The sequence below is a fragment of the Oncorhynchus gorbuscha genome, linkage group LG04, assembly GCF_021184085.1.
Source record: "Oncorhynchus gorbuscha isolate QuinsamMale2020 ecotype Even-year linkage group LG04, OgorEven_v1.0, whole genome shotgun sequence".
NCBI classification, from domain to species: Eukaryota; Metazoa; Chordata; class Actinopteri; order Salmoniformes; family Salmonidae; genus Oncorhynchus; species Oncorhynchus gorbuscha.
Window position 1 is genome coordinate 58,220,274 of NC_060176.1, and position 24,313 is coordinate 58,244,586.

General features: G+C 41.7%; 1 protein-coding gene across 6 annotated transcripts in view; it reads left to right on the top strand.

Annotated features, from left to right (window-relative positions):
• The window catches only part of LOC124034360 (pre-B-cell leukemia transcription factor 3), a 92,316-nt gene extending 69,027 nt beyond the window's left edge, over positions 1-23,289 (top strand). Inside the window, exons 3-11 of one of the 6 annotated variants that reach the window (XM_046347455.1) lie at positions 2,429-2,670; positions 6,042-6,232; positions 7,561-7,696; positions 9,056-9,085; positions 14,649-14,814; positions 15,419-15,496; positions 15,946-16,058; positions 17,503-17,592; positions 23,077-23,289. In XM_046347455.1, coding sequence (XP_046203411.1) covers positions 2,429-2,670; positions 6,042-6,232; positions 7,561-7,696; positions 9,056-9,085; positions 14,649-14,814; positions 15,419-15,496; positions 15,946-16,058; positions 17,503-17,592; positions 23,077-23,169 — 1,139 coding nt within the window. In that variant the 3' untranslated portion in view covers positions 23,170-23,289. The remainder of the gene's footprint in view (positions 1-2,428; positions 2,671-6,041; positions 6,233-7,560; positions 7,697-9,055; positions 9,086-14,648; positions 14,815-15,418; positions 15,497-15,945; positions 16,059-17,502; positions 17,593-23,076) is intronic. The other 5 variants (XM_046347457.1, XM_046347456.1, XM_046347460.1 and 2 more) reach the window with 5 other exon arrangements.
• Positions 23,290-24,313: the final 1,024 nt, after the last annotated feature.

The following is a 24,313-nucleotide window of genomic DNA, read 5'->3' on the forward strand; positions in this document are numbered from 1 at the left end:
GGGGTTAAAGATATGATGGTGATGGGTTAAAGATATGATGGTGATGGGTTTAAAGATATGATGATGGGGTTAAAGATATGATGGTGATGGGGTTAAAGATATGATGGTTATGGGGTTAAAGTTATGATGGTGATGGGGTTAAAGATATGATGGTGATGGGGTTAAAGATATGATGATGGGGTTAAAAATATGATGGTGATGGGGTTAAAGTTATGATGGTGATGGGGTTAAAGATATTATGGTGATGGGGTTAAAGATATGATGGTAATGGGGTTAAATATATGATGGTGATGGGTTAAAGATATGATGGTGATGGGGTTAAAGATATTATGGTGATGGGGTTAAAGATATGATGGTGATGGGTTAAAGATATGATGTTGATGGGGTTAAAGATATGATGGTGATGGGTTAAAGATATGATGGTGATGGGGTTAAAGTTGTGATGGTGATGGGGTTAAAGATATGATGGTGATGGGTTAAAGCTATGATGGTGATGGGTTAAAGATATGATGGTGATGGGTTAAAGATATGATGGTGATGGGTTAAAGATATGAGGGTGTTGGGTTAAAGATATGATGGTGATAGGTTAAAGATATGGTGGTGATGGGTTAAAGATATGATGGTGATGGGTTAAAGATATGATGGTGATGGGGTTAAAGATATGATGGTGATGGGTTAAAGATATGATGGTGATGGGGTTAAAGATATTATAGTAATGGGATAAAGTTAGTGGAGTAATGGCATATTGTTCACATGGGGGATTTGGTTTGGCATGCCTGATGCTTCAACTCTTCCAGCATCAATGTCTCCAACACAAATGGCCACATGCATCCTTTAACACCATTACAACCACAAGACAAACATCCAGCCAATAGATCCACAGATAGACGCAAATTTGTCTTGCAGTAGCATCTCCACATCTGAGACACACACCAATGTCGATGGGGATTGTTAATGGGGTATGTAATGAGAGAGGCGATAGTGTGTTACTTTAAATATCCATATAGTATGGTGTGCTGGGTCACAGTCAGTGCCTGGTAGAGCCCCTCTCTGATTGCTAGGCTACTGCCTCACACAATAGAATGACGAATCTTCTTATTTAAAATTCAAGGGCTCACAATATCTTAATGAAGCCTTAAGAAACTGTTAAATCCCTACATCTCTGGCAGATTATTGAATAGAGATAACCCTGGTAATCATAACATCTAAGTGGGCACTCAGTGTTTACTGCAGATTGGGTGCCCTTTTTATGAATTTATTGGACTGAATAATGGAGATTTATTTGGCTGGTAATTCTGACTGGCTGCAGTCTTTTTTTCATTGTTGCCGTCATGACAACATTCTCTATGCATGCAGGTGTACTCCTATGCTGACTGATGGCTAATTAGGATTGAAATATATAGGAAAGAATGAAAAGAGAAAAGGAAACAGAAGGTCCCGATAACAATAGCGAAAGTCAGCGCTCAATGATTTGTGTGTGTGTGTGTGTGTGTGTGTGTGTGTGTGTGTGTGTGTGTGTGTGTTGTTTGTGTGTGTGTATGTGCGTGCGGGCGCGCGTGTTTGTGTGTGCGTGGTTGCTTGCGAGCCCTGAGGTATCTTAGAGTTGCACAGTAATCAAGTGCACAATTAGAAGAGAAAAAGGGAAAATATTGTCTATGAGTAGTTGTAAATGAAGTAGAATAATGCTAAATATGTTAACGTTAAGAATGTGGAAGAACCCTGGCTCTGTTGTTAATCACAGAAAACCAACAGACAGTTGTGATTTCAGGCTTTGCATCATGCAGAAAAGGCAGACACATGCTTGAGGTTTATTCCTCTGTTTAGCATCCTTTCGGAGAATAGAAGTGCCACCTCGCAGTTGAGCATTTGTCAGTTTATGGATGTTGCTGTCATGTAAGCCTCCCTGTACACACAGTGTGCAGTGCAGTGTGTAGATAAAATAAGGCAGGCCCGGGCTTTAGGCGACAGGAACACAGCACGTACACAGGAGGTACCCAATCCATTCCCACAGGGGATTACCCGCACTGCACTTTGGCTATATGACAGACATCCAGGGAAAGGTACCTATAGAAAATAATTTTGGCTTTAGCGGCTCACTGCTCAGGATACTGTACAAGACAATACTTGTGAGGCTGGCAACTGCATAATCTGGGCTGTTGTATGTTTTTTACCCTCATGGAAATCAGCCAGTCAGCCATGGAGGAGTCAGTTTAAGGGTGTGTCTCGGTGTGGTTCTTGGTGAGTCCATCAAACCCACCCTCTGGTATAGAATGAACACTAAACATATCACAAATTATTATTCAGTTACCATGGAGGTTCTGCCCTATCAAACAAAAGAACAGTATCAAAACTACTTTGTGTCTGTGTCATGTCTGGAGGTCTGGATGTCCTCATGTCTAACTGTCACTCTCTCTCTGATGTCTCTCAGGCCTCAGCATCCGTGGTGCCCAGGAGGAGGACCCTCCCGACCCCCAGCTCATGCGTCTGGACAACATGCTGCTGGCGGAGGGTGTGTCAGGACCAGAGAAAGGGGGTGGATCCGCCTCTGCCGCCGCTGCAGCCGCAGCTTCGGGAGGGGCCTCAGACAACTCCATCGAACACTCAGACTACAGAGCCAAACTCACCCAGATCAGACAGATCTACCACACAGAGCTGGAGAAATACGAACAGGTTGGTGTGAGTCACACCTTTAACCAGCTTCACATCACACCTTTAACCAGCTTCACATCACACCTTTAACCAGCTTCACATCACACCTTTAACCAGCTTCACATCACACCTTTAACCAGCTTCACATCACACCTTTAACCAGCTTCACATCACACCTTTAACCAGCTTCACATCACACCTTTAACCAGCTTCACATCACACCTTTAAGCTTCATAGACATATTATTAGAGTACAAAACCAGGAACAAAATATTTGTTTTAATATTGGAAACGTTAACAAGTCTAAGTTAACTAAGTTTCAGGAGTAGTGTAGACTAAGTTAACTAAGTCTCGGGAGTTATGTGGTCTAAGTCTAAGTTAACTACGTCTGGGGTGTAGTGTCATCTAAGTCTACATTAACTAACTCTGGGGAGTAGTCTTAGTAAGTTACCTAAGTCTGGGGAGTAGTGTCTGAGTTAAAAAAAAACATATATATATATAATTTATAATATATTTTTTTAACCTCTTTTTCATTGTATCCAATTGGTAGTTATAGTCTTGTCTCATCACTGCAACTCCTGTACGGACTCGGGAGAGGCGAAGGTCAAGAGCAGTGTGTCCTCCGAAACACAACCCAACTGAGCCGCACTGCTTCTCGACATAATGCTCGCTTAACCTGGAAGCCAGCCGCACCAATGTTTTGGAGGAAACACTGTACACCTGGTGACCGTGTCAGCGTGCATTGCGCCCGTCCTACCACAGGAGTAAATAGAGCACAATGGTACAAGAACATCCCTGCCAGCCAAACCCTCCCCCTGGGTTTGTAGCTCAGTTGGTAGAGCATGGTGCTTGTAACGCCAGGGTAGTGGGCTCGATTCCCGGGACCACCCATACGTAGAATGTATGCACACATGACTGTAAGTCGCTTTGGATATAAGCGTCTGCTAAATGGCATATATTATTATTATTATAACCCAGACGACGCTGGGCCAATTGTGCACCCATGGGTTTCCCGGTCGCGGCCGGCTACGACAGAGCCTGGACTCAAACCAGGATCTCTAGTGGCACAGCTAGCACTGCAGTGCAGTGCCTCAGACCACTGCGTTACTTGGGAGGCCCAGTGTAGTCTAAGTTAACTAAGTCTGGGGATTAGTGTCATCTACAGTGGGGCAAAAAAGTATTTAGTCAGCCACCAATTGTGCAAGTTCTCCCACTTAAAAAGATGAGAGAGGCCTGTAATTTTCATCATAGGTACACTTCAACTATGACAGACAAAATGAGAAAAAAAAATCCAGAAAATCTAATTATAGGATTTTTTATGAATTTGTTTGCAAATTATGGTGGAAAATAAGTATTTGGTCACCTACAAAAGTTTATCTCAATACTTTGTTATATACCCTTTGTTGGCAATGACAAAGGTCAAATGTTTTCTGTAAGTCTTCACAAGGTTTTCACACACTGGTATTTTGGCCCATTCCTCCATGCAGATATCCTCTAGTGCAGTGATGTTTTGGGGCTGTTGCTGGGCAATATGGACTTTCAACTCCCTCCAAAGATTTTCTGTGGGGTTGAGATCTGGAGACCTTGAAATGCTTCTTACGAAGCCACTCCTTCGTTGCCCGGGCGGTGTGTTTGGGATCATTGTCATGCTGAAAGACCCAGCCACGTTTCATCTTCAATGCTCTTGCTGATGGAAGGAGGTTTTCACTCAAAAACTCATGATACATGGCCCCATTCATTCTTTCCTTTACACGGATCAGTCGTCTTGGTCCCTTTGCAGATGTTTCCACCCCCATGCTTCACAGTAGGTATGGTGTTCTTTGGATGCAACTCAGTATTCTTTGTCCTCCAAACACGACGAGTTGAGTTGTTACCAAAAAGTTACATTTTGGATCATCCAAATGCTCTCTAGCAAACTTCAGACAGGCCTGGACATGTACAGGCTTAAGCAGGGGGACACGTCTGGCACTGAAGGATTTGAGTCCTTGGCGGCGTAGTGTGCTACTGATGGTAGGCTTTGTTACTTTGGTCCCAGCTCTCTGCAGGTCATTCACTATGTCCCCCCGTGTGGTTCTGGGATTTTTGCTCACCGTTTTTGTGATCATTTTGACCCCACGGGGTGAGATCTTGCGTGGAGCCCCAGATCGAGGGAGATTATCAGTGGTCTTGTATGTCTTCCATTTCCTAATAATTGCTCCCACAGTTGATTTCTTCAAACCAAGCTGCTTACCTATTGCAGATTCAGTCTTCCCAGCCTGGTGCAGGTCTACAATTTTGTTTCTGGTGTCCTTTGACAGCTCTTTGGTCTTGGCCATAGTGGAGTTTTGAGTGTGACTGTTTGAGGTTGTGGACAGGTGTCTTTTATACTGATAACAAGTTCAAACAGGTTCCATTAATACAAGTAATGAGTGGAGGACAGAGGAGCCTCTTAAAGAAGAAGTTACAGGTCTGTGAGAGCCAGAAATCTTGCTTGTTTGTAGGTGACCAAATACTTATTTTCCACCATAATTTGCAAATTAATTCATTAAAAATCCTACAATGTGATTTTCTGGATTTATTTTCCTCATTTTGTCTGTCAAAGTTGAAGTGTACCTACGATGAAAATTACAGGCCTCTCTCATGTTGCACAATTGGTGGCTGACTAAATACTTTTTTGCCCCACTGTAAGTCTAAGGTAACTAGGTTAACTAAGTCTGGGGAGTTATGTAGTCTAAGTTAACTAAGTATGGGAAGTAGTGTAGTCTAAGTAATGTCGTCGTCTCAGTAAAATGAGAATATGATCAACTCATTCAGGTGCCTTGTTGAGCTTCAGCAATAAAACAGACACATTATAAGAGAAAATGAAAGGTGGAACACTGATGCCTCAGCAGTGCAGCGAGGTGAATTAGACTAATTTACTCCCAGCACTCTGAGAGGAGAGGAGTGAGGGAGGAGAGGGGAGGAGGGAGGGGAGAAGAGGACACACGACACTTTGCCTGGAGTGAATGCATCTTTCTTAGGGGTGTTTCCAGGTTTTAATTATCTAAATGTAAATACTTAACGAATTTTACTCAGAGTAATGAGCTAAAGTGTGCACTACGTAAATGAGTTATTCTAATTAATCATGTATGAACTACTGGTTTAACGAAAAGCTGTTTAAATTCTCCCTGTGCTGGGCCAAAGCCAAATTGCAAATCGGCATTTGCATTTATAGATGACTTCACCAACTAAGTAATTGAAGTGCTCAGCAGTCGTATAAATACTGGGCTGTGTTTTTCAAAAGCACGATCAGTGAAGATACTTTTAACTAAGGGAGAAGGCTAATAAACAAATTCAGCTACTGAAAGTTATTCCTAACCAAAGGATACTAGCCAGGAGGGTACTAACAGGGTTGGGTCTGTGATTTCTCTTCAGGCGTGTAACGAGTTCACCACCCATGTGATGAACCTGCTGAGGGAGCAGTCCCGCACGCGACCCATCTCTCCCAAAGAGATAGAACGCATGGTTGGCATCATCCACCGCAAATTCAGCTCCATCCAGATGCAGCTCAAGCAGAGCACCTGTGAGGCCGTCATGATCCTGCGCTCTAGATTCCTTGATGCCAGGTCAGTGTGTATATATGACGTGCATGTGTGTTACTGTGTGTCCATGTGTTCCAAAACCTTTCTTAGACCGTGACCCACAAAATAAATGTTTTCTAGACCCACAAAATAAATGTTTTCTAGACCAACAAAAGCAATGTTTCTAGACCCACAAAACCAATGTTTCTAGACCCACAAAACCAATGTTTCTATCCTGGAGCCTACAGTAGGAAGGCACTCAGAGACAGAACTATATGGAGACATATGATCGTAATAACAACACTTCCTATAAAATGTACTTCTATATCTGCGAAAAACGAATCAACAACATACAGCGCCAAACAGTACACTGCAAATATTCATAGATGATCTTGCCATAAAGCGCACGTGTTATGTGTTATAGCCACCTTTCAAGATAATCATCCGCTATCACCTGAAAGCATTTTAGATTAAATGAAGTGGGAACAAAGTCATATGTAATCAGCAGGTGTTCTGGATTACTGTAATCACAAACCGTTTGTGGAGTGGAGCTCTAAGGAGAGTGGGAGGAAGCAGAAACCAAGCAGAAGCACATTTGCTGCCCATTGCTTGTGTGAAGTGCAGTAAACAAGGCAAAATAAGCAGCAAATGCTAAATAACATGATAAGTAGTTCCCTGGGGGGTAGAAGGGGACCCAGATCTAGTTAGAGTTGGTTTGTCCCCACTGGAGTTCCCTGTTGTGGAGTGGAGCTCTAAGGAGAGTGGGAGGAAGCAGAAACCAAGCAGATGCACAGTTGCTGCCCATTTACTTGCGTGAAAGTGTATTAAACAAGGTAAAATAAGCAGCAAATAGTCAATAACATGATAAGTAGTGCCCTGGGGGGGGGGGGGTAAAGAAGACCCAGATCTAGTTAGAGGGGATTTTTTCCCACTGGAGTTCCCTGGGACTGTGGCATTCCAGGAACAATGCTCAGCTGGGCATGTCTTGATTTCTATAATGTACCGAGATGCAACTGGGCCTAGCACTCCATCACCAAGCCTGTCCATCTGCTGTGCTAAACACTACACATTACATGCTTGGCCTGGAGATCAGAGACCAACAGACCAAATTAAGCAATGTATGTGTTTGTGTGTTTCTGTGTGTGTTGTGTGTGTTTGCGGGTTTAGCGGTTGGAGGATGGCTTGGTGTGTGTTGATGAGGATGGTGCTGAAAGGAGGACACAATATTCCGCTCCTGAGACCCCCATTCCTCATTATTTTCACCATTTATGTTTGAGATTGATTGTGCTATTTGTCCGATCCAAATGGATGAGTTAATGCTGGTTTCGCTAATGAGCTTCCTTGGCCTTTCTCTCATTTTGTTCACTATTCAGGCGGAAAAGGAGAAACTTCAGCAAGCAGGCGACGGAAATCTTGAACGAGTATTTCTACTCGCACCTCAGCAACCCATATCCCAGTGAAGAAGCCAAAGAGGAGTTGGCCAAAAAGTGCAGCATTACAGTATCCCAGGTGGGTGCAGCTTCCTTATCTCAGACGCAGTGGCTGGTGGGTATTCAGGAGAGAAAAGGCAGTATACGAGGCCCCTGGCTGCAACTCAATACCATTCTGGAAGGACGGCTAGGCCACACAATCAGAGAACAATGTCCTTATCTTACCTTGACATTGAGACGAATGACACCCCAGCTAGGGCAGGTTCAGCCTATCACAGCAGTGGCCACGGGGAGGGGAGGTCAGCGTCCTAATATTGGCCGCAATCAGAGGCCTACAGTGGGTAAGCCCTCCATATATGTCCTCTCTGGGCCTGTTAGTCCTCCATATATGTCCTCTCTGGGCCTGTTAGTCCTTCATAGATGTCCAGTCTGGGCCTGTTAGTCCTCCATAGATGTCCTCTCTGGGCCTGTTAGTCCTGCATAGATTTCCACTCTGGGCCTGTTAGTCCTGCATAGATGTCCTCTCTGGGCCTGTTAGCCCTCCATAGATGTCCTCTCTGGGCCTGTTAGTCCTCCATAGATGTCCACTCTGGGCCTGTTAGTCCTCCATAGATGTCCTCTCTGGGCCTGTTAGTCCTCCATAGATGTCCACTCTGGGCCTGTTAGTCCTCCATAGATGTCCACTCTGGGCCTGTTAGTCCTCCATAGATGTCCTTTCTGGGCCTGTTAGTCCTGCATAGATGTCCTCTCTGGGCCTGTTAGTCCTCCATAGATGTCCTCTCTGGGCCTGTTAGTCCTGCATAGATGTCCACTCTGGGCCTGTTAGTCCTCCATAGATGTCCTCTCTGGGCCTGTTAGTCCTGCATAGATGTCCACTCTGGGCCTGTTAGTCCTCCATAGATGTCCACTCTGGGTCTCCTGCCATTTTCTTTGTCATTCTCTCTGTCTGCTCAATCAGTCCAGGTGGCTGGATGTCAACCTGTATAGGTTATCCAGGTAATCCATATGATGTTTAAGGTACATGTTAAGTCACAGTGCTCAGGCTTAGACTTGTACATGCAGACGACACTGCTTCACCCAATAAACATTTTCTTTTTACAAACAATTTATGTGACTTTCCCACTTGACCTTTTATCTAATAGATGGGTTAACCTGAAGGCAATATAATCTCTCACACCCAACCCCCACACCCAAACCAATTCAGCATTGTTATCCTCCTTCACTCTGTTCTGCTACTATTGTTCAACTTTGGATAATTTAGATTTGTGTATTCTAGTTCAGATGTTAATCCATGGTTGTTCCAATTTGAGAATGACCTATACAATAAACACTGATTTGCAATGTTCTCTCTTGTCTGTGGGGAGGGGGCGTGGGGGGTATATTGAGTGTAGTCATGCAGAGTCAGATACTGTAAAAGCCCATTCTTTTTTGCCTTCAGGGGGTGGGAAGCACCATCACAGTATCACAGGTATGTCATGACTTCTCCTGATCCACTGTTGTTGTTTTCATTCTTTTGTATATTTTCTTGGTTTCTGTATGTGCACCTTCACAGTCTACCACTGCACACAGATCCCCTTCCTCACACAAATGGACTGATATCCTGGCATTCAAAATCAGTCTGATGCTATTTTACTGTAGGCGTACCATGCTTACAGCTTTACTGTAAGTTTGGCACCAAGCAAGTTCCACTGTGATACATAGAATGTGTGTTATTTTGCTGTTGAATATCACACAATATTGGGTGAGCAAATCATATGCCAAGACTAGGTATCATACAACATTTTCCTTGTATTTTCAGCACACTTTTGATCATTCTTTATGATTGCTAAATACCATTAAAAGACGACAACCATACCACCACATTATATGTTGGTTTTGATGTCTCATGTCATATAATTTTACTTTTTTGTTATTTATATAACACAAATCATTTGTTTTCTACACAGTATGCATTTTTTGTTAGTTGTAGATCGTCTGCTAGTTATGTCCTTCTTGGTTTTAGAACATGCAGCGTGTGTCTAATGTTCTGCTTTCTGCCAGTGTGGTTCATGTTAGTTGAAGGAGTGGGCATTGACCCTCACAAGTGGAACAGTTCTCTGTTCTGAGTGCTTGACTTAACAGGGCACTGTAGGAGTTCCCAGGAGGACAAATCAGTCCAGAAATAAGAGGCCTTTTAAGAATTCACTTGAACTCATCTCAAGCCCCATTAGCAGGGTTCTCCTTGACAACCCTAGTCCACTGCAGCCACTCCTATTGACTACTTTGTAGTGCTTTGGCTCAGTCTTAGTGAGTTAGACTATGTCAAGTCCTCTCTGAGTTTGTTGTCTTACCCAAGCATAGGAGAGCCTGGTGAAGTCAGAAGAGTTACTCCCGAGAATGGGCAGTAATGGCGTGTTTGGGTATTTCCAGATACTCTCAAACTCAATGGTGAGGTTTGTTCACTAAGGAAGGCATTATGTACAGTATTACAGTACCTTTGTATACTTCCTTATAGAACTTTCTTTCATATACACTACAGTGACTGTAGTATAAATATGTGAATCAATAAGCATTAGATATCAGTCTGATGGTTATCACAGATGTCTAGGTGGAATCTACTGCTTTGATTTATGGATTGACTAAGTAGGTTTAGGTGGACATTACACAATGCCAATATTGTTCTTTGACTAGAGGGAACTGAGTGTGTGTTTCATTGCATGAGCATATACTAAACAAAACTATAAATGCAACATGTAAAGTGTTGGTCCCATGTTTCATGAGCTGAAATAATAGATCCCAGAAATGTTCCATACTCACAAAAAGGTTATTGTTCAAAAAGGTTGTGCTCAAATGTGTTTACATCCCTGTTAGTGAGCCTTTCTACTTTGTCAAGATAATCCATCTACCTGACAGGTGTGGCATATCAATAAGCTGATTAAACAGAGTGATCATTATACAGATGCACCTTGACAGTACGTGTTCCATTTGTATTTTTGTTCAGTATAATTTGAGCCATTTTGCTACAGCAGGAAAATAATCCGGCATCAACAGGAAATGTGAATTATTATTTGTATTATAATTCATGGACATTTTCTGTAGTGGTTGATAAATATTTCCTTAGGGAAAATCAAGTCTGACATTTTAAAGTGGATATTACAAACTTTAGAAGCATTTTAAAACCTTGAATACTCGACAAGTTTGCATTTCCTGATCTGCAGGAAAATCCTCAGCACCAAAAGAGTGTTAAAGTTAAGATCCTACATCTGTAATTCTGTTGGTCAAGATATTACCTCACTTCATGAAGCAATGGCCCTCTAAATTCAGGATGCAGTCTTACTGTATTATTTCACTCTGTCAGTATGCATGTGTGACAATAAAGGTGTGGGATTGGACGGCAGTGGTTTCTGTCAGTGTTTATGGATGTGTCAGGGGCCATAATTGATATAATCTCCAGACAATGCTGCTGTGAGGGGGCACTCTGCTCCCAGGGCACAGACAGGGACAGGCAGCCCTCTAAACGGACAAGAGAGAGAGAGAAAGCTCAGAACACAGGGCCGATTCAGCACCACAATCTGTGTTTACCAATTTCAGAGCTCACAGTCTTCACACATCAATATTTCAGGTCATTATATATTTAGGCGAGGGATGCCTTGGGTTAAGGTGTTAAGTATTCATGTTCTCTGTTCTATTATTGATAATATTAGCATCAGGATGGCCACTGAAACCACCTTCGTCTGTATAATTAAGACCCATGTTTTAGGTTTCGTTAAAGAGTCTCCCGAAGAAGACCTTATGAATCCAGTGGTATTGAGATCTTGGAAAGATCATCTATTCCCTTTCAATGACAAGAGCAGTGTATTGACCCGGAGTGGGTTAGAAATGTTAGTGAATTATTAACTACTGTTACATGGCCCCTCTAGTGGGTCACTGAGAACAAACCCGGTGTTGTGTTCTTGCAAGGAGTCTGCATGACCATTATACAATCGCTCCTTTTGATGCAGCTGCTGAGGTCATGGTAATTCAGTCTTTCAACTTGGCTCCCACTACACAGGGAAGTCAATTGAATGCACAGTCTGTCACAAGATAAAAGGGAATTAGTTCTGTGGATTGGGTTGTGGTCCCTACCTTACGGTGCCTGCATTTACACAATGTTTAGCTCAACTGTGAATCACCAAAGCCAGAGTTGAGTGGGCAGGAGAAAAATGTGTGTGACCAGGGGAAGTGGTCCCTTAATACCCAGGGTAAAGGATGCTAACACCGCTGAGGCTGTGCAATCTAACAACACCGTACAGTGGTTAAACACAGTCATAACAACTTGTCCTGAATAATAGAATAACACTGACCAGGTCTTCACAAACTGATATATTCAATAGAATTTCCCCATGATCTGTCAAAAGCAATTCTGTTTTTGAATTGATTGTAATACTTTTATATTTCAAGCATTCATGTAACACAATGTTGAATACTGGAGAGTTCATTATTTCTATCAATAATCAGAAGCAAATATATTTGAGAACTACTGTTTCCAGTAGAACTATAGTCCCAGTAGAACTATAACCCCAGTAGAACTATAACCCCAGTAGAACTATAACTCCAGTAGAACTATAGCCCCAGTAGAACTACAGCCCCAGTAGAACTATAGCCCCAGTAGAACTATAACCCCAGTAGAACAATAGCCCCAGTAGAACTATAGCCCCAGTAGAACTAAAGCCCCAATAGAACTATAACCCCAGTAGAACTATAACCCCAGTAGAACTATAACCCCAGTAGAACTACAGCCCCAGTAGAACTACAGCCCCAGTAGAACTATAGCCCCAGTAGAACTACAGCCCCGGTAGAACTACAGCACCAGTAGAACTATAGCCCCAGTAGAACTATAACCCCAGTAGAAATATAGCCCCAGTAGAACTACAGCCCCAGTAGAAGTACAGCCCCAGTAGAACTATATCCCCAGTAGAACTACAGCCCCAGTAGGACTATAGCCCCAGTAGAACGATAGCCCCAGTAGAACTATAGCAAAACCAAATCCAGCGATAGTCACCATGGTGATTACCATTATAACAATTTTTCAAAGGCCTTTCATATATTGCTAATCCAAGCTCATTGTCCTTATCATTGTGTTTATTATGCACTATAATGCCATGTAGATGGGATTCATAAAAGTGTCTGGCTGTGGTGTGGCTAGGTAGTTTTCATTATGTTGTGGCCCTTGTGTTAAAACAGCGCTGCTGATAAGTGACTTCTTTATGATGCGCTGTGAGGCCCATAGATGCCATTGAAGCAGACAGGTACGGCCTCGGTCCTCCATGTGATTTCATAAAGAATCGATTAAAGGTTGCTACAGCCATTACCCAGCAGCACACACACACACATAGGCAGACAGACAGGCAGCTCAACTCAGTCGTTACTATTAGATGAAACAGGCCAGAGGCTTTAGAGAGCTGTCTGGAGGCTTCTTTTTAGCTATGCTTTGTTTTAGCTCTCTTAAATGTTAGCCCAAGTACTGTACCGCAGAATCATTACTGATATTAAAGGCATTATAGTTCTATGCATAAAAACCTCTCTCTGAGTGGTATCATTATTGGGATATTACTGTGTGTGTGTATATATATATTCACAGTAAAATCCCAATAATGATACCACTCAGAGAGAGGTTTTTATGCTCTGCAGTGCTGTGATCTGGCTCAAAGGTTGAGACTGCCTGCACCCTCACTGCCCTTAACAGCCACTGGTTAAGTAAAAAGGATGATGGCTAGGGCTTTCATTGCCTCCAATTAAACCTTGCTTGTTAGTTTAACCTCTAGGTAAACACATTAAACAATTGATGTCAAGGAAACCCTGCCAACAGTGGCTTCGCCAGAATGGTCATTCATTTTAATTGCCTAGATATTAAAGATTTAGAAGCACGGAGACATGCAGGATAGAAACGATCTGATGTCATGCAAATCCAGTTGGTTTGCGCATGCTGCAGCATTGGCGGGTTGCTGGAGATATTAAAATGTAAGCGCAGGGGTGGAAATGAAATAAAGCTTCATTACGGGCAGCTGCTCTTTGGCTGGTCCGGCAGAAGGCTGCAGGAGCTGAGGGGAGCCATAGCACGGCGACAGGCCACTCTAATTTATAGGCCTATTAAAACACAACCCTAATCTCTTTATTATTCCACTCTTATTGCAGAGCCAGCCCTCACAACCTGGAACATTTATTCATTTATTTTCTTTCTTTCTTTCTACCATGAGGTTGGAACAATTTATTTCTGCCACTGTGCTGTAATACTGTAGTATTAGTCATAATGATATAATACAAATATAAGCATTTAGAAATAGTAATATAGGAACTGCACTTTTTAATTATAGAAGCTACACTTTTTACAGATTTTAATGTTAGCATGTATTGTTGTTAAAGTGCTAGCTAAACTGTGATGATAGAGTTTCAATGAATAGAGACACAGCAAACATTTTGCCCTGAGATTGTATTTCATATGGACACAAAAGTTCCTCATGAACGTTGTGTTGTAGGCCTCATTGTAACTCGTTGACTTCACCAGAGCACCACAATGCCTGCGTCCTGTATTATGCAGCCTGGCTGACTGAATGTGCAGTGGCCAGACATGGGTTTGATGCTCAGCACTGGTGGACTAAGAAATCATCTTCATTAATATTCATCTGTCTATCTGTTAAGCAACTTCTACCACCAGTGCAGTAGCAAACAAGTCTACACATAACATGTCAGAACTTATTTCCTTAGGCCTGGCAATGTAATACAATCTGAGAAATGTTCAGTGTGTGTTGTGGGAGAGAAGCAGACCCTTGTGTGTTGGTTTTGTCAAGAGACAAACAGAGAGCATGTCATGCTCCTTTCTATGATAACGCACAAGTGATTCCTGATTATTGCTTAATTAGCCTGCATACCCAGTGGACATTACTGCAGGGGCTGGGAATTGAGTACTTGATGGACCCAAACGTGACATCTTGAAACAATCACACTGCTCAGTGCACAGTGCCTTGGCTGCTTGACGTCTGACACCTCGGCTCTCCCTCTGCTCTCTCCCCCAGGTATCCAACTGGTTCGGCAACAAGAGAATCCGGTACAAGAAGAACATAGGCAAGTTCCAGGAAGAAGCTAACCTGTACGCTGCTAAGACTGCAGTAACAGCAGCGCATGCAGTGGCCGCCGCAGTGCAGAACAGCCAGACCAACTCCCCTACCACACCCAACTCCGGTAGGCACCCCTGTGCAGGCCCTAACTCTGCCATCCACCCCCAGCCCTCAGCCCCCAGCCCCCCATGCTCAACCCCCACTCACGCACCATTCACACAGGCAGGAGTGACAGGCACTGCTCCCAGCCTTGGGATCACAGAGTCTCCTGTCTTTGATACAGTCGATGCCAAATAAGACAAGCAAACTCATGCATAAAGAGTGCATTCTTGGTTTGTGAACCCGAGAACAGATGTGTATCTGACAAAAAGACAATTCAAAATGATGTCACTGAGGTTTTGTTTTCCCTTGACTTCTCCTCAGCCCCCCCTCTAATTTGTCAACCTGTAGCTCCACTGTATGGTAGTGCATTTTATTCTAAGAGAGATTGAAAATAATAGCTGGGAGCAGTTAGAGTAGACTGTATAGGTTACACCAATGTGAAATAACAACAGCAATGCACACAATTGTTAATGAATAATGGGACTCACAAATGACAGTACAAAGACATCCAACACAATGTATAGTCCAGGAGAATGACTGTGATTTTGGACTTGGCTGACCTGACAAGGGGATGTGATCTGGTAAGCGATAGCTATTTGAAGTGGTCCCCTTTTTCTTGCACCCAGGATTCCAGATGAAAGATGAAGAATTTCAGCTGGACTCTGCAGAGAGCAAAAACACTCTTTTAACCAACATGTTTACTGGTACTGCTCTTTTCATAAGCTTCTTATTGTCCTTGTCATTGGTATATGATATTTCCCCACTAACAGTAGATAGGAAGTCAGGGATGTGGAAGAAAATTGGGATCTTAAAGCGATCAGCCACATGTTGGATCACTGTTTGTTTCATGTGATTTTTATTCAATCTGTTTTACCTCCTTTTTTTGTGGACAATCTGAATACCCTCCTCAGAATTATGACATGACCACTATCCTCTCCTTTATCATGTGTTTCCTTGCTTCCCTTGCTTTTGTAGTTGCTTGCTTTTTGGGAATCTAGTAACTGAGTGTAGTAGTGGGTGTTGTGTATGTACAGTAGAGTGTGTTTGTGTTTGTGTCTCTCTGTGTGCTTGTGTGTGTGTGTTTAGTTAGTATGTACTCTTTCCTCGTAGCCCTCTATATAGTTATTCAGCTACTTACATCTTCCCTTTCCAGGTTCTTCAGGTTCTTTTAACCTCCCAAACTCTGGGGACATGTTCTTGAGCATGCAGTCTCTGAATGGGGATTCTTACCAAGGGGCACAAGTCGGAGCCAATGTGCAGTCACAGGTAGGAGCCACAAACAGGGACAGGTCTTATGTGCAAGTGCACAGAGCCGTCCCGGTTTTGCCTGTGTGCTGAGCCGTCCACAGTGCAGTCTTGAAGTACAGTAACTAAGACATGCTTCCCACATTGGGCCAGCTCAGATTCCCAGTGTCACAGTCTCTACTGTAAAAGTGACAATGTGGGCTCCATTGTCTATTTTCAGAACATTGAAAGTGTTTACTGAATGCAATTCGCTTTGGATGGAATATTCTGGCTTACCTAAAAATATCCCACCTCATTGCTATCAACAATAATTTCTAAAATACTCCAGAAAATGTAATTATTTAATCTCTGTAACTGACTAGATTGAAGATTCCCATTTTGTGAATGCATTTGGCTTTGACTTGAGCTCATGGGTTGGTGTTGGGTTTTATTGTATTGTATTCAACCTACAGTCCTGTCTTGTATTCTTTCCTGTCTTTGTCTCATTTTGGTTGTGTTGTCATCCATTATGTTATTTCTTCAGGTTCAGAGACAGACATAGAGAAACATTGCCAGAAGATACTGACCCTACCGTTACACTTGTTTACACTGAGCTGCATTGGGGTCGGAACACAATCATGGTTACATTAAGACACCATGGAGCCGTCGTGAGATATGAGTTGGAAAACGTACCTCAATGCAGGGATGGGATATGCCACTGTATTAAAAATGTTACCTTTATCCACACTGCTCCATATAGAAGACTGGAATACTACCAGTTTTCCCAGAAACCTGCCCTCCTTCTAGCTAGCATTAGCCACATCAGCCATTGTTGAATGACATGTGACGTTGAACAACAAAGGAGCTGATTGGCTGACACTGCCATTCCAAAATGATAGCCAACATTGAGGATGAAAAGGGCAGTTTTCCCCGAAAAGTAGAAGCATTTCATTCTTGTCAGTGTATCAGTATGGATAAAGATCAAATTTGGAGTACAGTGGCATATCCCATCCCTGCATTGAGGTACGTTTCCCGACCAGTATCCTGCGCCGGCTCCCTGCTGTTAATGTAACCATGATTGTGTTCCGACCCCAATGAAGCTCAGTGTAAACAAGTGTAACGGTAGGGTCAGTATCTTCTGGCAAAGAGAAACATATCCATAAACATGTCAGATGCCCCCATCAGAACTAGAGATGAATGGTTTTGGACATAGTCGCAGGAAGTAGGGGTGCTGAGGGTGCCCCCCCCCTCCCAACAACAGCACCACCAACCCATCTTCCAGCTGCCATGGTTTCATAAAGTGCACACACCAATCATAACATCATGGAGAGATTAGTCTGGTTAACGTGTTGTCTGTGTCTCATAGTCCCTTCCCACATGGAGTAAGTTTTGTATGTTTTGAAACATGGCATTGAGCATGTGTGTTAATGTAAAACCCCATGCCATAGTGAGTTGACAGCCATGCCCACCCTCTCTCTCCCATCAGGTGGATACCCTGCGCCATGTTATCAGTCAGACGGCAGGATACAGTGAAGCTCTAGGGGTGAACACTATGTACAGTCCACACGGCTTGGATGTAAGTGTCTCTGCTTCCTCTTTCTGTGGGTACTATTCTGGAGACAGTGGTTATACCTTGAGCAGACCTTGTCCAAACTGGATCCATTCTACTGCAAACATTAGTCAGAGTATGTTAGTAGTAAGCTCGGATACAGTTCACCTTGACTTGCTTCCAACTGTGTGATAAAAGTAAAAGCTTAGGCAAATGAATTGCACTCATTTATTTTCTTTCTTGACACGTTATACATTTCATTTTCTCAGAACAAAGTTTTGAATGTTACTAGAAAAGGTTTTATGGAAATCTAGGCTGTCAGGAACATAGTAAGAATAGATGGCTAATCTGAGCTCAGTGAGCCAGGGAAGTGAGAAACTCCATTCAGCACTGCCATAGCAAATGATTGAGCTTCTTAAAGGATGAAGCGAACATGTGACACAGGAGATCAGAGATTGTAGGTATGTTGGTATATTTTCATTGCAGGAGGATAAAAGCATAGTTTAATAAAGCACACATAGTGCAGGTGGAATAAAATCCCCCTGTTTTTGCTTTTATAAACATCTTGTAATACCTTATGTGACTGAAATCAAAATGAAATGAGTAGGCTTTTAGTTGTGTATCTATGTTTGGTTTAGCTTTTTTGAAATGCTTCAGAGACATCGCCATATCCTTATCATGATGATAAAATATGAAAGTGAGATCGCCTGCAGACTTTTACAGACGTGAATTCCATCTTCCTTGATGAGGCCTGATATGGTGCTTTTTTGTAATACAGTGCATAATCTGAAGCCATCAGAGTAAAGATTCATTTATTTGATGAGAGAGAGCAAGAAAAGAGAGAAGCAGAGGGAGGATGAGAAATGGCTACTGACATATTTCCCTTAGCAATATCAGAGAGAAAATATTACCATTTGTTGTCTTTATGTTGCCATGGTTGGTACAGTGAAGGCTCATCTTCAGCTTCCCATCATGACAGCTATTGTTATTGAGAGGCATTTGAATATCATGAGTTTATATGTACAGTCTAAAATAATCATATAATAATCATAATCATATACAATTATATAAAATACATTTTCAGTAATACAAAGAGATAAACCGAATACTTTCGACATTATGAACCTTGGTCAACCGTTTCGATTATAATTATTTTCTTCAAACTTGACAATCACTCCAGTCCCAATTCATTGTATAAAAGTTGGATACATGCAGTTGAAGTCGGAAGTTTACATACACTTACGTTGGAGTCATTAAAACTAGTTTTTCAACCACTCCACAAATTTCTTGTTACAGTAACACACTATAGATTTGGCAAGTTGGTTAGGACATCTACTTTGGGCATGGCACAAGTAATTTTTCCAAGAATTGTTTACAGACAGATTATTTCACTTATAATTCACTGCATCACAATTCCAGTGGGTCAGAAGTTTACATACACTAAGTTGACTGTGCCTTTAAACAGCTTGGAAAATTTCAGAAAATGTCATGGCTTTAGAAACTTCTGATAGGCTAATTGACATCATTTGAGTCAATTGGAGGTGTACCTGTGGATGAATTTCAAGGCCTACCTTCACACTCAGTGCCTCTTTGCTTGACATCATGGGAAAATCAAAAGAAATCAGTCAAGATCTCAGAAAATAATTGTAGACCTCCACAAGTCTGGTTCATCCTTGGGAGCAATTTCCAAACGCCTGATGGTACCACGTTCATCTGTACAAACAATAGTACGCAAGTATAAACACCATGGGACCACGCAGCCGTCATACTGCTCAGGAAAGAGACGCGTTCTGTCTCCTAGAGTTGAACATATTTTGGTGCAAGAAGTGCAAATAAATCCCAGAACAACAGCAAAGGACCCTGTGAAGATGCTGGAGGAAACAGGTACAAAAGTATATATATCCACAGTAAAACGAGTCCTATATCGACAGCAAGGAAGAAGCCACTGCTTCAAAACCGCTATAAAAAAGCCAGACTACGGTTTGCAACTGCACATGGGGACAAAGATCATACTTTTTGGAGAAATGTCCTTTGGTAAGATGAAACAAAAATAGAACTGTTTGGCCATAATGACCATTGTTATGTTTGGAGGGAAAAGGTGGAGGCTTGCAAGCCGAAGAACACCATCCCAACCGTGAGGCACGGGGGTGGCATCATCATGTTGTGGGGGTGCTTTGCTGCAGGAGGGACTGGTGCACTTCACAAAATAGATGGCATCATGAGGAGGGAAAATTTTGTGGATATATTGAAGCAACATCTCAAAACATCAGTCAGGAAGTTGAAGCTTGGTTGCAAATGGTTCTTCCAAATGAACAATAATCCCAAGCATACTTCCAAAGTTTTTGCAAAATGGCTTAAGGACAACGTAGTCAAGGTATTGGAGTGGCCATCAGAAAGCCCTAACTTCAATCCCATAGAAAATGTGTGGGCAGAACTGAAAAAGCTTGTGTGAGCAAGGAGCCCTACAAACCTGGCTCAGTTACACCAGCTCTGTCTGGAGGAAAGGGCCAAAATTCACCCAACTTATTGTGGGAAGCTTATGGAAGGCTACCTGAAACTTTTGACCCAAGTTAAAGTTAACAAGTTAACAATTTAAAGGACAATGCTACCAAATACTAATTGAGTGTATGTAAACTTCTGACCCACTGGGAATGTGATGAAAGAATTCAAAGCTGAAATGAATCATTCTCTTTGCTATTATTCTGACATTTCCCATTCTTAAAATGAAGTGGTGATCCTAACTGACCTAAGACAGGGCATGTTTACTAGGATTAAATGTCAGGAATTGTGAAAAACTGAGTTTAAATGTATTTGGCTAAGGTGTATGTAAACTTCCGACTTCAACTGTATTTGGAACAACATTTAAATAAGCACAGTTTTGTTGTGGTGTTTACAATGTAAGCAAGCACTCTCTTGCTAAACTATAACACAGGCCTTCATTCGTGTTCTCAGACACAGCTTGCTGTCATTTTGGTTTTGTTGAGCACCCTTTAGCCTGCAGGCCTTTAGAAGAAGTGTCAACCTCTAGCAGGCTCAACTGAAGTGTTTCACACTCTCCCACAAGGTTTCTCACTTTCCTTCACTGTTTAAGCCAGAGCTCACTTAATCACCACATGAGAATATGCTCTGAAATCCAACATTAATGACAACACATCCAATAAGGGCACCTGCGAAAAGAGGAAAAATATCCAGGCAACAAAAAAACATGCTTTGAATAATTCATTTCAAGAGATGGAGAGGCCTTCTCATCCAGCAATACTCTTATTTCAATGCAGTACCAACATTGTGACAATGCAGACCAGCTATTGCTATTTATTGACCTATTCCAGGCGATCTAAATCACCAAAATACTAATTCCACCAATGAGCCACATGAGTACTAGAGCTCCCAGTTTACGGTAATGCAGACAAATTGTTTTGATAATGAAGTGCATCATAGGTAAATGAGCATACGCTAGCTAACCTTTTGTTTTGTTGACGTGACGAAGGTGATCCAGCAAAGGCTAGTCCCTGCTGCGAGCCAAGCCAAGTAAGGCTGGCTCAGACTGGCTCTCTTGGAAATGGCCTGCCCTGTCACTTTCACTCACTTCCACCTCACCCAGCCCCAGCCTTCCCTCTTCCTGACTGACAGAAGAATATGTAGTGACAAGCTGCTGAAATCTGATTGGACATTGATTTCAGAGATCGCCCCCATTGGCTGAGACATAGGCCAATTTGTTTCAATGAGTCTCATTGCTAATCCTAATATAACGCAGAGAATGCCCATTTGCTTGGCAGTTATACTACATCAAAGGAGACTATGGATGGGAGATTAAGTCAATGAATTCTAATGCATCCTTTTGCACAATATTCCAAATACCTGTATGGCAATAATCATTTTTTTAAAATTATTTTTATGAACATTTATGTCCGCTTGTTCTCATAATGTTTTGGTCTAATGTATTTTGCTCCTCTGTCTTGTGCACCTTCCGATTTACATCTGAGATCTGTATCCAATGACGAGATGCTCATGTTTCCACCCTAACAATGGGAGTTGTTGTGCCAAAGGCGGGAAGGCAGGTGACAAGCTTACGTCCAAAATGGACAGATTTTAGTGAGAGTGAAACCTCTTGCTTCGCCTCTTCCTCTCTGTTTACACACACACCAAGCCACTCCCCCTGCCACTCACAACAACAAAGATGAGAGAGCACTTCTTCCTCTCTGACAAGCGGTTTCAACTCGCCATTTGCATTTGAGGTTTGGTCCAACAGAATATGGACACAGAAACACATTGAGACATTTTACTGTAATAGAAAAGTTAACCTTTCTAACGATACACTTTGTGTCTCAACTCCTCAAATTGTGCGCTGAGCAGATGCTACTAAAACCTGAGTATCAATTAACATGATTGTGGAAAATGTATGCTCAGTTTGTCCAGCTAGCAGCAGTTATACTAGCTGTCTAGTTTGTGTTTTATAGATATGCAATTAACATAAAACACAATTATATAAAGAATTGGCAACTCGTTCTCATTCTGAGAAATAAGGTAGGCCACTTGATTTCAACATCTGAACAAAGTGGACAGGCTAGCATGCTAACAACAATTCAACTGTTCAAACTTGTTAACTAGCAAATAGATACAATTTTGCTCAACTTTAAATATCAAGATTATCTGGCTACTCACTGAAATGTAAGCTTGTGCTTGACTGATTGTTTATGAGACCTGTGTTCATTTTCTATCATGCCTGCTGCAAGAAGTTAGTCAAATCAAAATCAAATGAAATTGTATTTGTCACAAGCACCGAATACAACCGGTGTTGACTTTACCGTGAAATGCTTGCTTACGAGGAATTCCAAACTATGTTTAAAATAATTCAAATGAAAATATATGTAACACGAGTAATACAAGTGCATTTTCATAAACAGACTTGAAAGCCAGATCACTGATTATTGCCCCAAAAAATCCCAGGTTAAACTATTTTGATGAAATAATACAATTATTACTGTCGCTTTTGGTTTTTGCAATGCTTATATTTAGTCTATTGTAGGTGTCATTTCACAAGCCCTGAATTCATTAGTTTATTGCTGACTGTTTAAAATGCAGTGTGTTGACATTTCATTGTACAACAGAGCTTATTTAGAAAATTGTTCATATATATCGTGAATCGCCCAAGTGTGTAAATATGTAGCTATGATTTTTAAGCCATATCGTCCAGCCCTAAAGGTTACACCTATTTTTTATTAATTAATTAGTAAATGAGCATACGTACACACACACACTGTGTACACAATGAGAATGACTATTATACCTTATGTTTTGGTTATCTGTATTCTACTAAATATATTTTATTGTACAGAGATATCTTATTCTCCCTCACATGAAAATGTCTTGGGGAATAATAACTGGTCTTGATTACAAATAGAGGCTCCTTACAACTGCATTAGGTTGTTAACATGGACTTCTTCATTTGTAGTGAGATATTATATTACTAAGTATTTAATTGTGATCCCTTCTCTTCTGCTTCCTTCCTAGGCTAACGGGGGATGGCACGATACAACTACTCCATCTGCTGTAATCTCCCCAACAGAAGGACCTGGAAGTGTGCACTCTGATACCTCAAATTGATCTGTTATCGATGCATCTGATCCCCAAGCTTTAGAGCCTGAACTTTCACTGACTGACCAACCAGAGAGGATAAACAAAACTTTTTTTTCAGAACTAATTGTCTGCTGCATCTACCAGAGTCCTCAACTCCCCTCGCAATGACTTTCTACAATGTGGACACCTGATGTTTTCTTGGTAGTTCAGTGAAGTTGTCACTCAAACTTCATCAGTCTCATGATTATAATTCACCATTGCTATAGTTATGTTTGTCATTTGAAGGGGTAAGCACGTACTGTACAAATCAAACAAGACCCAGCTCTTTATTGTGCAACATTCATTTCAATTGACAATTGATTTAAGAAATGATCTTTCCCAAGCTGAAATGATTCCCAGTGCTGAGTGTATGACATTATGTGTTGTCATAGGTATTCTAAAACGTTTTGGTTTTGAAATGCAATATATATACAGTATGAGTCAAATGTTTGGACACACCCACTCATTCCAGGGTTTTTCTTCCTTTTGACTATTTTCTACATTGTAGAATAATAGTGAAGACATGAAAACTATGAAATAACACATATGGAATCATGTAGTAACAAAAAAGCGTTAAATTTGAGATTCTTCAATGTAGCCACCCTTTGCCTTGATGACAGCTTTACCCATTCTTGGCATTCTCTCAACCAGCTTCATCAGGTAGTCAGTCACCTGGAATGCATTTCATTTAACAGGTGTACCTTGATTTGTGGAATTTATTTCCTTCTTAATGCGTTTGCGCCAATCAGTTGTGTTGTGTCCAAACTTTTGACTGGTACTGTATATATTTCCTATCTATTTTTTTGTTTGTTGATCAAACAATTACCTTGTTTCTTGGTCTTTTCCGTATATTGACTAACAACCTAGCGGTTCTATCACTGAATGCCAGGAGTGATGTTTGTCTGTAATGTTGTACAGCAACTAAATAAGGCTCCCATTGTAAACTCTATGGCAGCTTGGGAGAGTTACTTTCAATATTAGTTTTGCTTTACAACCACCAGTTTGAAATGTGTTAGAAGTAATTGACAGTAGAAGTTCATTGACAATGCTAATGGGATAACTCTGTATTTTACAAACTTGCAACATATTTGACAGTTATCAACAAAAAAAGCATAAAAAGACTGTGGTGATT